Below are 12,657 nucleotides of genomic sequence, written 5' to 3' on the forward strand. Positions count from 1 at the left end.
GGGTGTTACTGCCCGAGAAAATCTACGCCTCTTACTTACGGAGATATAAGAAAAAGGATGTAGGTAGAATTCCATCCAATTGCTTACTAAGAAAAAGCTTGGTACCACCTCCCAGGGTTGGTGGAAACAGACAAGGGCCTTCTCTGACAGGACCCAGGCTGTGGAGCCCACAAACCTGGGAAATCTCTCTTATCTCCATTGGCATTCTGGTGCAGGCAGAAAACCTTTTCATTGCAGGAGGCATGTCTGTTGTTCCAATTTCTGGTTCCTTCACCTTTGCTGACCTCATCAACTTCTTACGTGCTTTCTCAATTTGTCTTAATTAACCATTAACTTTGGTTACGATGAGCCTTGAGTGTTTTATAAGAAATTCAGCAACATTTAAAAATAAACGATGTAATAGTTTAACTTGGTACGGTGCAACATCTCATAACCTTTTTACCTGTGATGTTTGCCCTACAGCTATTATATACAGGTGAAACTCGAAAAATTAGAATATCGTGGAAAAGTTCATTTCTTTCAGTAATTCAACGTAAAAGGTGAAACTAATATATGAGATAGACTCATATATTAGTTTGGTGGTGTAGTGGTTAAGAGCGGTAGACTCATAATCTGGGGAACCGGGTTCGTATCTCCGCTCCTCCACATGCAGCTGCTGGGTGACCTTGGGTTAGTCACACTTCTTTAAAGTCTCTCAGCCTCACTCACCTCACAGAGTGTTTGTTGTGGGGGAGGAAGGGAAAGGAGAATGTTAGCCACTTTGAGACTCCTTCGGGTAGTGATAAAGCGGGATATCAAATCCAAACTCTTCTTCTTCTCCTCTTCATAACATGCAAAGTGAGATATGTCAAGCCTTTATTTGTTATAATTGTGATGATTATGGCATACAGCTGATGAGAACCCCAAATTTACAATTTCCACTTTGGGGTTTTCATCAGCTGTACACCATAATCATCACAATTATAACAAAGGCTTGACATATCTCACTTTGCATGTCATGAGTCTATCTCATATATTAAACTCCAGTGGCTAATGAAAACAATTGCTTACATAACTGGACTTTCTAATTTTTCAAGTATCACCTGTATGTGCAAGTTTCATGCACTTTTAATTAATCTCCTACATCTGGGGTACACTGCCCTTTCACAGAGAACGATGAGCCCAAGAAGTCTTGCCAGTGTCCATTGAAAGATGAGTGTGCATGCCTAAGAGCTGGTGGAAGAGGAGCAAGGGGTTCCTTGAAAGATCACTGAAAACCACAGCTTTAGTAGAATTATCAGCTTCTCAGAAAAAGACACAAGTTTATGAAAGGCCTTGAAGTTTAACTTCCAGGGAGCCAAACAAGTTAAAAAGTTTCAGTTCTTCCACATGGATGCCTATACAGGTATTCCCTGGTATGTCAGAGCGGTTTTTAGGAGCTTTTGACCCAATTCTTCCTGTTCTCCTCCAACACTGAACTCCGCAGACAATTCTCTGAAGGTGATGCAGATACGGCGGCTTTTAATATGATTGCGATAAATGGCATGTTTCCATCTATAGCGAGCCGGTCCATACAGAACCACTAGTGATCTCTGAGGTAAGTGAATGGCGACGACAACCTCTTTAGACGAAACTGACCTTGTGGGGGAAGTAGGGTCAGTTCCCCACTTTGTGGTGCTTCTAAATCCTCCTAAAGAAGTAGACTCTTCAGGCCAATGCTCCTGAGAAACAGCATGGGTCAAAGAGCTGTGTACCTGCTTGCTGTCTTGAAGAAAGGCTGGAAATAACTGGATATGATCCTCTGATTCGCAAGACATGGAGAGCACAGTTGCCGAAAGCAAGTTTAAGCTAACCAGGCGTTCCCCCCAAAGCCACCAATCATCCCAGTGGGGGTCAATAGCAGACCCTCTCTCAGGGCCATAATCCAAGTTGCACTGCTCGACTGGAGAGAAGTCCTTGAGCACAGAATGGCTTCTCATTCGAGTCACAATCTCCTGGCTGAAGCTGGGCAAGCCAGCAAAACCGCCTGCTTTCAACTTGCGCTTCTTGAAATTCACTTTGGGGCCATAGTCCTATAAGAAGGAGGAGAATGAGGAGAAAAGGTTACTTGAGCTGGTACAAAGCACTGCTTCACTTTTTCAAATCTTGCCTTGGCCATGAAGCCTCTAGGAAGCCTCAGACAAGCTGCTCCTTAGTCCACAAATGGCAGTAAGAGGGTAATAATGCTGACCCACCTTACAAGCACTACCAATGAAGTTTATTAAGTACAGCTGTCCCTTGATAGAAGAAATCTTAAGAATGACATCCAGCCCACTTGTGCAACATACTTTCACTTGCGCAAACAGGTCTTCCTGTCTCACCTGCTGGCATGAGGGTGGATATTTCTGTCTGTAAAGTTGGTTTCAATTAAACCTGCATATAACTAAAGCAATAGCTTTGAACATCCTATTTTCCCATCTAATCCCCATCGGAGCCTTAAGATCCTCTTCAGAAGCTGTGCTCTGGGGCTCTTGTGACATGTGGCTCTTGGCATGTGGCAGGTAACTATCAGGGAGGTGGTGTTTTCAACAGTGACACTCTGGATGTGGAATGCCATTCCCAGAAGTGGATGGCCTGGCACCTTTCTTATGGTCATTCAAGCACCAGGTGAAGACCCCGCCCCCTTAAAACAAAGTGATTTCACTGTTTTAAACCAAAACCACTGCTTTTATGATTTTAATTAGTTGGTTTTGTTCCCTCTCATTCCTGGAAATTTAAGACTGCATGCTGTTATCATGTTGTTGTTGTTGTTGTTCAGTCGTTCAGTCGTGTCCGACTCTTCGTGACCCCATGGACCAGAGCACGCCAGGCACGCCTATCCTTCACTGCCTCTCGCAGTTTGGCCAAACTCATGTTAGTAGCTTCAAGAACACTGTCCAACCATCTCATCTTCTGTCGTCCCCTTCTCCTTGTGCCCTCCATCTTTCCCAGCATCAGGGTCTTTTCCAGGGAGTCTTCTCTTCTCATAAGGTGGCTGTTATCATACTGTCACTTAATTATACTATATTTCATCACTTTATGACTATAAGTTGCCCAGAGTACTTCTGGATAGGGCTGGGTGATATCTGGTCTTCAACATCATAATATATATCCCCAGCTAAATATCACAATATCTCAATATATCATGATATATATCTGTGGTGGCGGAGGGCCTTGCTGGGCCTCCCCGCGGGGGCAGAGGCTCCTGCCATAACTCCCCACAGCGGTGGAGGGTGCACCACACTTCTCTGCAGCAGCCGAGGGCCTTGACAAGGCTCCTTGCGGTGGTGGAGGGCCTTAAAATGTAAGGAAGCAGTAGATTTAATAGAAATATTAAATAAACTTCCATATATTCTATTTAATATATTTTTAACTTATTTATGAACTAAACTTTCTTCTACTTTCCTAGGAGTAAGCCCCATTGAATTCAGTAGGGCTTGCTTGTGAGCAGACACACATTTGCTTTTGAAAAACACCCTCACCATCTTTCTCACAGTACCCAGTATGGTGAGAGCCAGTATGGTGTAGTGGTTAGGAGCGGTAGACTTGTAATCTGGGGAACCGGGTTCGTGTCTCCGTTCCTCCACATGTATCTGCTGGGTAACCTTGGGCTAGTCAAACTTCTCTGAAGTCTCTTAGTCTCACTCACCTCACAGAGTGTTTGTTGTGGGGGAGGAAGGGAAAGGAGAATGTTAGCGGCTTTGAGACTCCTTTGGGTAGTGATAAAGCAGGATATCATATCCAAACTCTTCTTCTTCTACCCAACCTCCCATTCAGTATAAGGCAGCCAGCTAAATCTTCTCCCCTCCACACCCCCCGAAGCCCCCCCCCCAAGCCCTCATCATACCAATCTTTACTTTTTATCAAAGGGAGGGAGGGAGGGCCAGCAAGCAAAAAGTCAGTTTCCTTTAATTCCCCCCCCCTCAGTTTTTTTTTTTATTATTTTTAAAAACACCCTTTTTAATATGGAGGAAAGCTATTTAGGGGGAACCAACAACATAAACACCACCAGAAAATGAAAACTCTTCCCCCTATTTTTTTCACTGGTGAGGTAAGAAAGAAGTGCTTTCCAGTTCTTTGTTTACTTTGCTTCTTTGATTGTCTTGCATGGGGGGTTCCTCCTGGATTATTAGCAGACTCTGCATAATTAGCTGAGCTCTAAATGAAAATATACTGGTGAAGCTGAAAGAGTTTTCTGGTTTGTAAGGACTTATCTTCGTATCTTATCCTTAGGAGGAGGAAGAGAACAAAAAAAGCAGGAGACACTGAACCTGCAAATCATCTGCAAGGTATATTGCTTTGCTGAAACACTTATCACGATGTTATTTCAACAATATGGTGATTCATTGCACAGCCCTACTTCTGGATGGCCATACATACATACATACAAAAAAATACTTTAAAATAAATAAATTAGGCTGTGTATGCAGGTGTCCTATTGGAAAGGCTTACTGTATATGTGGATATTGGAACTCACGTTGCCCCAGTGCTGGTCCAGCACACTAACCACAGCACCATTTGAAGCAGAAAGAGGGAGATGAGGAAGAGGGGAAAGCCATGCACATTTTTTTAAAAAATAAAATAAAAATCAAGTTGGGGTTGAAGGAATTTCAATTCGAGAACAAGACCTGTTTTCTTCGGCCAGACTGTGATGGCTTCCAAGCACTGCAGTCCATCAGCTCAACCATCTTGCACTCTTCATCTGCGCTTATAAAGCCTTCCAGTAAAAAGACTCCTGGAAACGGAAAGGCCCAGCCTGCAAATTCTGATTGCTTTTCTCCCACAGCGAAGCCAGTCAGTGGACAGTACACAAAGTTTGCACTTATCTGAGAAAAGAAGAGACAGCAAATTAGACTTCTGCATTTTCAGTATGGATACTCAAGTACAGAAACAGGTAGTAGTAGTCCCATTTGCATGATCAAATCTGTATTTTTGTTGTTGTTCCGTGACAGCTACTATGTGCTTTTGTATAATTAAAAGTTGCTCCACAAAAACAATTGTTGTTATGATTTCATTATCTTCCTTGAGGTTTAAGGATGATTTAAGGGAAGCCTTTGAGTTACTAAAATCCTCTACTGAATCACACAGTGTTATTTTAATACTTTTTCTGATGAAGGAGCTTCTTAACACCTGAAATAGCATATGATACTTATTATCCATTTGTAGGGACTAAAAGGAAGTTAAAAAGTGGCAAGACAAAAGCAAAAAAAGAGGTTATTTTTTTGAAAGACAAAGTGAATAAGCATTTGTTTTACTTCTGATTCTGTTATTAGCCATCTCAGACCACTTATAATTAAAATAATGATCTAAAATAATTGGTTTCATAATTATAATATAGATAAATGGGATTATACAAAGGAGTGGTATGACAAATAATTTTCATATGCACCATGCTTGGTTTGTAAAGTTATTTTGTTATCAAGTAGATGGTGAAAGAGGTTTAATAGAAAGCAAAATATGTCCCTTCAATTGAGAAGTAATAATTCTTAAAGAAATAGGTTTGACAATGCTATCCCACTTAATTCAATTGTACTTTCTCCCAAGGAAGCATGTACAGAATTGCAGCCCAATTCAAAGCAAGGGGCAGGTGGGACTTCCTTGCTATCTCTACCCCAGCCGCACCAGTCGGGCCACGCAACACGCTTCATGCGTGAGCCCGCTACTGAAAGCAAGGGGGGTATTCCGGATCGAAACCACTATCCAGGGGACACCTGATCTGACACCACACTGTGCGGGCGTTCAGTAGGGACCCCTTTTCCTTAGAATTGACGATAGGTAGGAGGTTGCCAGGAGGGTTAGTCTATCGGAAATAGACAAGGAACGGCAGAGTGTGGAATCTGCCCCAATCGTTAGGAAATAAGTGAAGGTACTGAAGGTCTGGGAGGGAACCAGGCGACTTAAGACTGGAAGAGGAAAACTCAGCAGGAAACTAGCTAGTGAACATATATATAAAACCCCATTCCTAAACAGTACGTCCCTTACCCCCTTATTTCCTTCATCTTTCTACCCTAGATCCACCACAACTTTAGAAATGGGTACCCAAGCTTCAAAGCATGAGCGGGCTCCCTCTAGGAGGAAGACTTCCAGGAAGCCATCCTTGTCCCAGCGGGACCCCGACTCTCCTCTTGAATACGTGTTAACACGTTGGAAGGAAATGCCTGACTACACGCTTCTGTCTAAGACAAAAATTAGAAGACCTGTGCGAAACTTCATGGCCCGCCAGCACAGCCCATGCTAAACCTGAGCTCCGCTGCCCACCAGATGGATCCTTCAATCCGGATCACCTAAAATTTTTAAGAAATTATCTAATGGAAGAAAACCCCCACAACTGGAATATTTAGCCCCTTTCGAAGCAGCCAAGGACTTTATACACACCACTCAAACAGGTCTGTCCCTGCAATTGCCCATAAGGAACTCTGAAAACCCATGGCAGCCACAAAAAACTGTAACCTGCCAGAGCTTTAATCCCAAACACGAACTCAGGCGGCCACCTGGAGCCAGACCCTGGGCTTTCATACCCTTCGAAAGTTTGTAATTGGACTTTATTGATCTGCCCCAAAGCCAATGATTTAAACACGCTTTAAATCATACGCTTTAAATAGTGGACAAATTTTCTTCTTGGGTTGAGGGGTTTCCATCAAAAAGGGCCACTGCCTCAGTAGTCGCTAGGGCCCTCCTACAAGACATTATTCCGAGGTCTGGGGTACCCCAGAGACTGGACAGTGCTAGGGGAAGCCACTTCACTGCAGAAGTGATTCAACAAGTGGCTCTAGCGCTTGGTATTAAGTGGGAACTCCATACACCCTAGCACCCAGCCTCGTCCAGACAGGTTGAGCGCATGAACCAAGAAATTAAGGTCCAGCTTGGAAAGCTTTGTAGCAGCACTGGACTCAAGTGGATAAATGCGTTACCACTAGTTATTCATAACATTAGAAGCGCTCCCACGGGACCTTTGAAACTATCCCCTATGAACTTCTGTTTGGGAGACCCCATCCTGTTTATAACACCCAATTTCTCCTTTCAGAACTAGATGTGGGAGAGTCAGAGATTATTAACTATGTCATTCAGCTCCAGAAACAGTTGCGGCGCCTCCACAGGTATGCAGCCATAGAGGGACAGAACCTACCAGCTGACGCTCCTGTACATTCCTTCCAGCCGGGGGACTGGATTCTGGTAAAGGTATACCAGAAACTGCTGCTTCAACCGTCCTGGGAGGGGCCATTCCAAGTACTTCTTATTTCTCCCACTGTGGTAAAGGTTGGGGAAAAGAACGCTTGGCTTCACCATACCAGGTTTAAGACCACCCTGCCTCCCCAGAAGGAGCAAGATAGTGGGGGGGGGCGACGAGGACCAGAACCAGGACCAGGACCAGAATCGGGGCCAGGGTCGGGCCCAACAGACCTGACCAGACGCCGCCATCGCTCCTGATAGACCTCTGAGATCGTCCCTGACACTCCCGGCATCAGACTGCACCTCAAACATCGTTGACAGCTCGCCCTTCGCCTTGTCTCGTTTGACAGCTCCTCTTCACTTCGTTTGACAGCTTGCCCTTCACTGCATTTGACAGCTCTTCTCTTCACTGTTTGACAGCTTGCCCTTTGCTGCGTTTGACAGCTCACCCTCCGCCTCGTTTGACAGTTCTTCTCTTCACTTTGTTTGACAGCTCTTCTCTTCTCTTTGTTTGACAGCTCGTTCTTCCTCCATTCGGCTGTTCTTTTCATCTGACAGCGCTTTTGACACACACTGCTTTGATCCTCCCATTTGGCAATCACTACACCATGGAACGTACTCTTTACCTCTTTGCTCTTCTCCTTTCGAGGGAAACCTCCCCACTCACATTGAACCAGTGCATGGGACTACAAACGGACTATCGTTTTTTGGACATTCACACTGTGGATCTTGGAGGCAGGCAAAACCTTGATCAAATGGGGGACTTTGACTTCTGTCTCCCTGAATCCCGAACCTTATTATGGCATTCATTGACACCTAGACTCAGTGGGTCCCAATATTGGGAACTCTTTATACGCGACCAACATTTCCATCACCTTGGGTCTGCCATCCTCACCCTCGACCATCAGTACTACCACCTGAACTGCATAAATGAGTCCTACCTCCTCTATGGGCAAGGGGAAATTTCCAAACACCCGAACTGGACTGAAATTGAACATGGGGGAGGGGCTACCCATGTTTATACAGACTCCAGCCACCCATCCGAGAACCTCATCTTTGGGTTTCAGTGTCTTTATATGGCCCCAAACCTTCACAAACCACGGCTACAAGGCATCTGCCTAAGGCGGTTCTGCTGCCTCTGGAACCTTGGACACACAGAGGGCTGGAAAGGGGGAGAGTACCTGGAGGGTTGGTATCACCCCATAGGCCCTTCTCACACCCCTGTGTGGGATCATACAGGACCACAGCGGTGTGGAGGAACTGCCAAGGACATAATCTTCCTCAATACCATGGACCCTTTACATCCCATAGGCACTGCCCCTCGCCAACTTAGGGCAGACCCTTTGCTCCCAGAGCCAGACCTTCTCTCCTCCTGGGAGCAGAACTCATACATCCAACTCATCAGCAAAGTGGCTAAAGAATCCCCCTACCCTACCAGGACTGTTGGGTTTGTGCCCATGCTCAAAGCCATCTTCGGCAGGGACTACCCCTAGTTCCAGTGGCAGCAACATTGGAACAGTTTTGCACTGGGGATATCACCTTCTGGAACTTGACAGCAATGAATCTCACACACCAATACCTGTATCTTACAGGTCCCACCAAAGGAACCCTTTGCCGTCTCTTCACTGGAAAGGGGACAGCTATAGGAACCAGTACCTGTGACATTAACCTTAAGATCCACCCGACCGGACAAGTGACTATTGCCAACCGAACCGGATCCTACACCTACCCCAACCTCACTCTAGCCTGGAATCTGGCTGTGGGCCGCCCGTCACCAGAGAAGGACGACTACCCTAATCCTTCATTACTACGGACTTTTGCCTCTGGCAGGATGGAGTCATTTCTCTCCGGGGTGTTCTGGGTCTGTGGGCATAGAGCATACAGTTGGGCAAGTCCACACATGTCTGGAGCCTGCTATGTGGGATACATTGTCCCAGGAATAAGAGTTACCTGCCGTCTACCGGCCAGGAGGCAAAGGAACAAAAGAGAGGAAAAGACTCTCTCCGACGTGGCTGCAAACGGTGAAACTTGGGGCAGAGCACTGTTCCCTGCTTATGGAGCTGGTTCCAGTCATGTAAATATTTTAACTCGCTGACATCCTTTTGAAATTTGTGCAAGAGGCTGAACACATCACAGACTCCCTAACCACTGAGCTGTCTGAGGTAAGACAATTACCGGTATCGATACAGAACAGGATTGCAACGGACTTTTTATTATCTAGTGAGGGCGGGACTTGTGCTTTAATTGGTTCAGAATGTTGTACATATGTCACTGATCAGACACTGAATATTACTGGTTATTTGAACAACATTCATGAACTGGCTGGACAACTGAGGGACGTTCAACATGAGGGACTGTCAGACTTTGATCTGTGGGGTTGGTTGCTGAAATTAGGCTGGGTTAGACAACTTCTTAAATGAATTTTATTCACTGTTGTGATTGTTATCTTATGTCTATCTATGCTTTGTTGTGCTATATACTGCGTGAACCCATGCTGTGCTTTGCTCCGCTGTACCAAGCGACCTTGCATAGCAGTTCTCCTGTGACAAATAGGGCTTACAACCCAGAAAAGTGCATATAGGATTACAGCCCAAAGGTGGGAACACATTTAAAAAATGTACATACATGTCTACCCTATTAGGTTCTATTTAGGATAAATGGGTCTTATTGGAGTAAAATATAACGGAATAAACAAGACTTTCAAACTGCCACATCAGTTACTTGGGGAATTTAACAAGTTATTCAATTGAAAGGTATGTGAAAACCTAGTCGGGCTTTCCTTTTAAAAATGTGTTCCATGATAGAATCAACGCTTTGAAAGAATCCTCGTTAGTATTTCATTTCATGGACCTTAATGAACGGGAAGCGAGTTCCACAGTTTCAGCGATGTGCTGCGTGAAGAAGGGCCTTTTCCTCTTATCTTTGTTTCGAATCTCCCAACATTCAGCTTCGCGGGATGTCCGCGAGTTCGAGTGTTAGGTGAGAGAGGGAGGAATTGACACTTTCCTCTACTCACTTTCTCCATGACTGCCACGATCGTGTCACTTCTCCCGCGCCTTTCCCCCAAACTAAAAGAGCCCCAAACCTTTCCTCGCAGTGAAGTGGCTCCTCCGGCCCCTTTCCTCCCACCCACTACTATTATTGCAGCAACTTCTCATCGCCCGCGCGGTGGGCGCCTACACTCTGCACCCCCTCAATAGGCGCGCGCCCCTCGCCCGAAAAGGTTCCGGGGCCGAAGGCAGCAAGCACGGGCTCCTTCCCCCTCCTCCCTCTTTCCACACACACCTCCCCGCTTCCTCCAAACCTTCCCCCTCGCCCCTGAATGCCCACCCACTTCCCCCACCATCACTCCTCCTCCTCCGATGCCGCGCGTGGTACCTGCGGGGGCGGAGCGGCCTCGCAGAGCAGGCAGCCGCGGACCCCTTTGCACCCGCAGCAGCCCCCGGGCTCGCCTCCCGCTCCCCGTCCTTCGGAGGCGGCAGCAGCAGCGGCGGCCGTCACCGCCTCCTCCTCCTCCTCCATCCCGACCCCGGTAGCTCTTGCCGCCGCCACCGGCCTTGTCGGGAGGGCCTCCCTCGGAGCTTCCGGTTCGCCGAGCCCTGGCGGCGGCAGGAGCATCTTCGCCCGCCTGAGGTAAAAAAAAAAAAGGGCCCCGGTGCCGAGGCGGAGGAGAGCGGGGCTGGGGGGGGGGTGTAGCTGCGCTCGAGGCGCCTCCGGCGCGCACGCGGTGGGGATGCTGAGGTGCAGCGGCCCGTCGCTCAACGTTCCTCTCCCAAGGCCCCGCTGGACTGCTAGTGGCTTTAGCGGCGGGGAGGAGGGCGGACTCGATTTCCCAGCAGCGCCTTGCGCCTTGCTCCTGCAAGAATAGCATTCTCGGGCTCTCCCGGGGCATGGCGGGAGTTGTAGTGCCGGGCGTTGTGTGTTTTAGAAGGGGAAAAAACCGATGCCGTCGCGGGCCGTTTCTCCCGTTGCCACCTACGCGGGGGGGGGGAGGGGTGTCTTCTTGGCTGCCTCCCCACCTCAAGATGAGTGGGGTGGGGAGAGGAAATTTCTCCCTCCCGCCACCATCTCTGTGTTCTCAGACAAGGGGAGCAGCTGCCGGCCCCTCACTGCCCCTCGCCTTGATTTTTGAGACAATGCCGCCCCTCAGAAACGGGCTGCGCGGCTCTTCCGCCGCCGCCCCCCCCCCCCGCACCTCGGATCCTAGCGCGGTGGTTTACCTCAGGGAGAGGTCGCAGGATCCTCCTCGCTAACTCCCGCCTCGGAGGTTTATTCCCCACCCCCCGGCTTTCCCGCCACACCGCCCTTTTCCGTTTAAGACATTTCCCAGTCCCCTCAAAGAAAACCCCCCAGCTTATCGTGCGAGCTGGGTGTTACGGGGGTGACGACGACACGGGTTTTAAAAATGAAATTAAAGCAGCAGCCCTATCTAAATATGCGTGGCAGCAACCCGCGTTTAACCGTAGAGAGCATTCATTCAGAGTGCACAGCCATTGACTGTGCTTTCCATGTAAACCTCAGCCTCCCTGCTCCCAGAATTGATACGTAGTAACAGTAATGCATATGGCTTTGGTGCTCTCCCCCCCCCCCCCACCTTTATTCAGAAACAAATCCGAAGCTGCTTTGCAAGACAAGGTATAATATATGCAACAATTCACAAAATATAAAAGCAGGATCCTTCAACCCGATTGACGAGTTGTAAATGGTACAAGTGAGACAGCAGATTTACCCTGCAACACATTGGCCCAGTTTGCACATCATGGCAAATCGTAGTTAAGTCTCTGCAACAAGCCACAATCATTGGTTTAGTGTTCTGTCCAAACCAGGAATTGTGATTTGTTTTGCTTAAAGCAGGTGGTGGCAGTTGAGCTGCAGACACACTTCGATGAGAGTGAAATCTTGGCCCATTCTAGCCTGACTTGCCTAGTTTTAGGATATTATCTCCTTTGGTTTCCCTGATAGATGACTTTTATTGGGAGAAGGACAAGGGGGAGTACAACCTTGTAGGATCCCTTTATTCCTTAGCATCCTCTGCTATGCTTGACCATGGTCTCCTGTGAGTTGGGGACAATGTTTTGCAGTGGTTTCACTCCTCAATACTGGTTTGGTTCCAGAGGTTAGTACTGGGCAAATGTGCCTCTGCCCCTTGACAGCTGCTTTAGGGCAGGATTTCCCCCCCCCCCAACGCTGTTGAATATATATATATCTGAAGCAGCTGGGGAGTGTCATTAGGAGTTTTGGAACAAAGTGTAACTAGGATGTTGATGACACCCAGCTGTATTTCTCTGGAGCATCTGAATCAGGAATTGCATGTCCTAAACCAGTGCCTGCATGCAATTATGGGTTCAATAAACGCTAATAAACTGAGCCCTAGTAAGATGTAGATCCTATGAATGGGTCAGTCCCAGGTGCAGGAATTAGGCTGTATACTTGCCCTGGATGTTCTGGGATGCTTCAGGGTCTATTACTGTTATGAATACTGTTTAAATT

The 12,657-nt window shown here is 47.2% G+C and overlaps 1 protein-coding gene across 1 annotated transcript; it reads right to left on the reverse strand.

Moving 5' to 3' along the window:
* Positions 1-1,301: 1,301 nt before the first annotated feature.
* On the reverse strand, positions 1,302-10,812 carry ALKBH4 (alkB homolog 4, lysine demethylase). Its single transcript, XM_033171661.1, has 3 exons — positions 10,546-10,812; positions 4,626-4,823; positions 1,302-2,051 (listed from the first exon to the last, which is right to left on the reverse strand). The coding sequence occupies exons 1-3, from the start codon at positions 10,783-10,785 to the stop codon at positions 1,377-1,379; spliced, it is 1,113 nt and encodes a 370-aa protein (XP_033027552.1). The 5' UTR covers positions 10,786-10,812; the 3' UTR covers positions 1,302-1,376.
* Positions 10,813-12,657: the final 1,845 nt, after the last annotated feature.

The sequence above is a fragment of the Lacerta agilis genome, chromosome 15 (assembly GCF_009819535.1).
Source record: "Lacerta agilis isolate rLacAgi1 chromosome 15, rLacAgi1.pri, whole genome shotgun sequence".
Lineage (NCBI taxonomy): Eukaryota > Metazoa > Chordata > Lepidosauria > Squamata > Lacertidae > Lacerta > Lacerta agilis.

Coding starts and splice junctions, on each gene's coding strand:
- ALKBH4 (XM_033171661.1), bottom strand. CDS start 10,785: ATGCTCCTGCCGCCGCCAGGGCTCGGCGAACCGGAAGCTCCGAGGGAG. Junction 4,824..10,545: donor AGGCCGCTCCGCCCCCGCAG/GTACCACGCGCG, acceptor TTCTTTTCTCAG/ATAAGTGCAAACTTTGTGTA. Junction 2,052..4,625: donor AGTCTGGCCGAAGAAAACAG/GTCTTGTTCTCG, acceptor TCCTTCTTATAG/GACTATGGCCCCAAAGTGAA.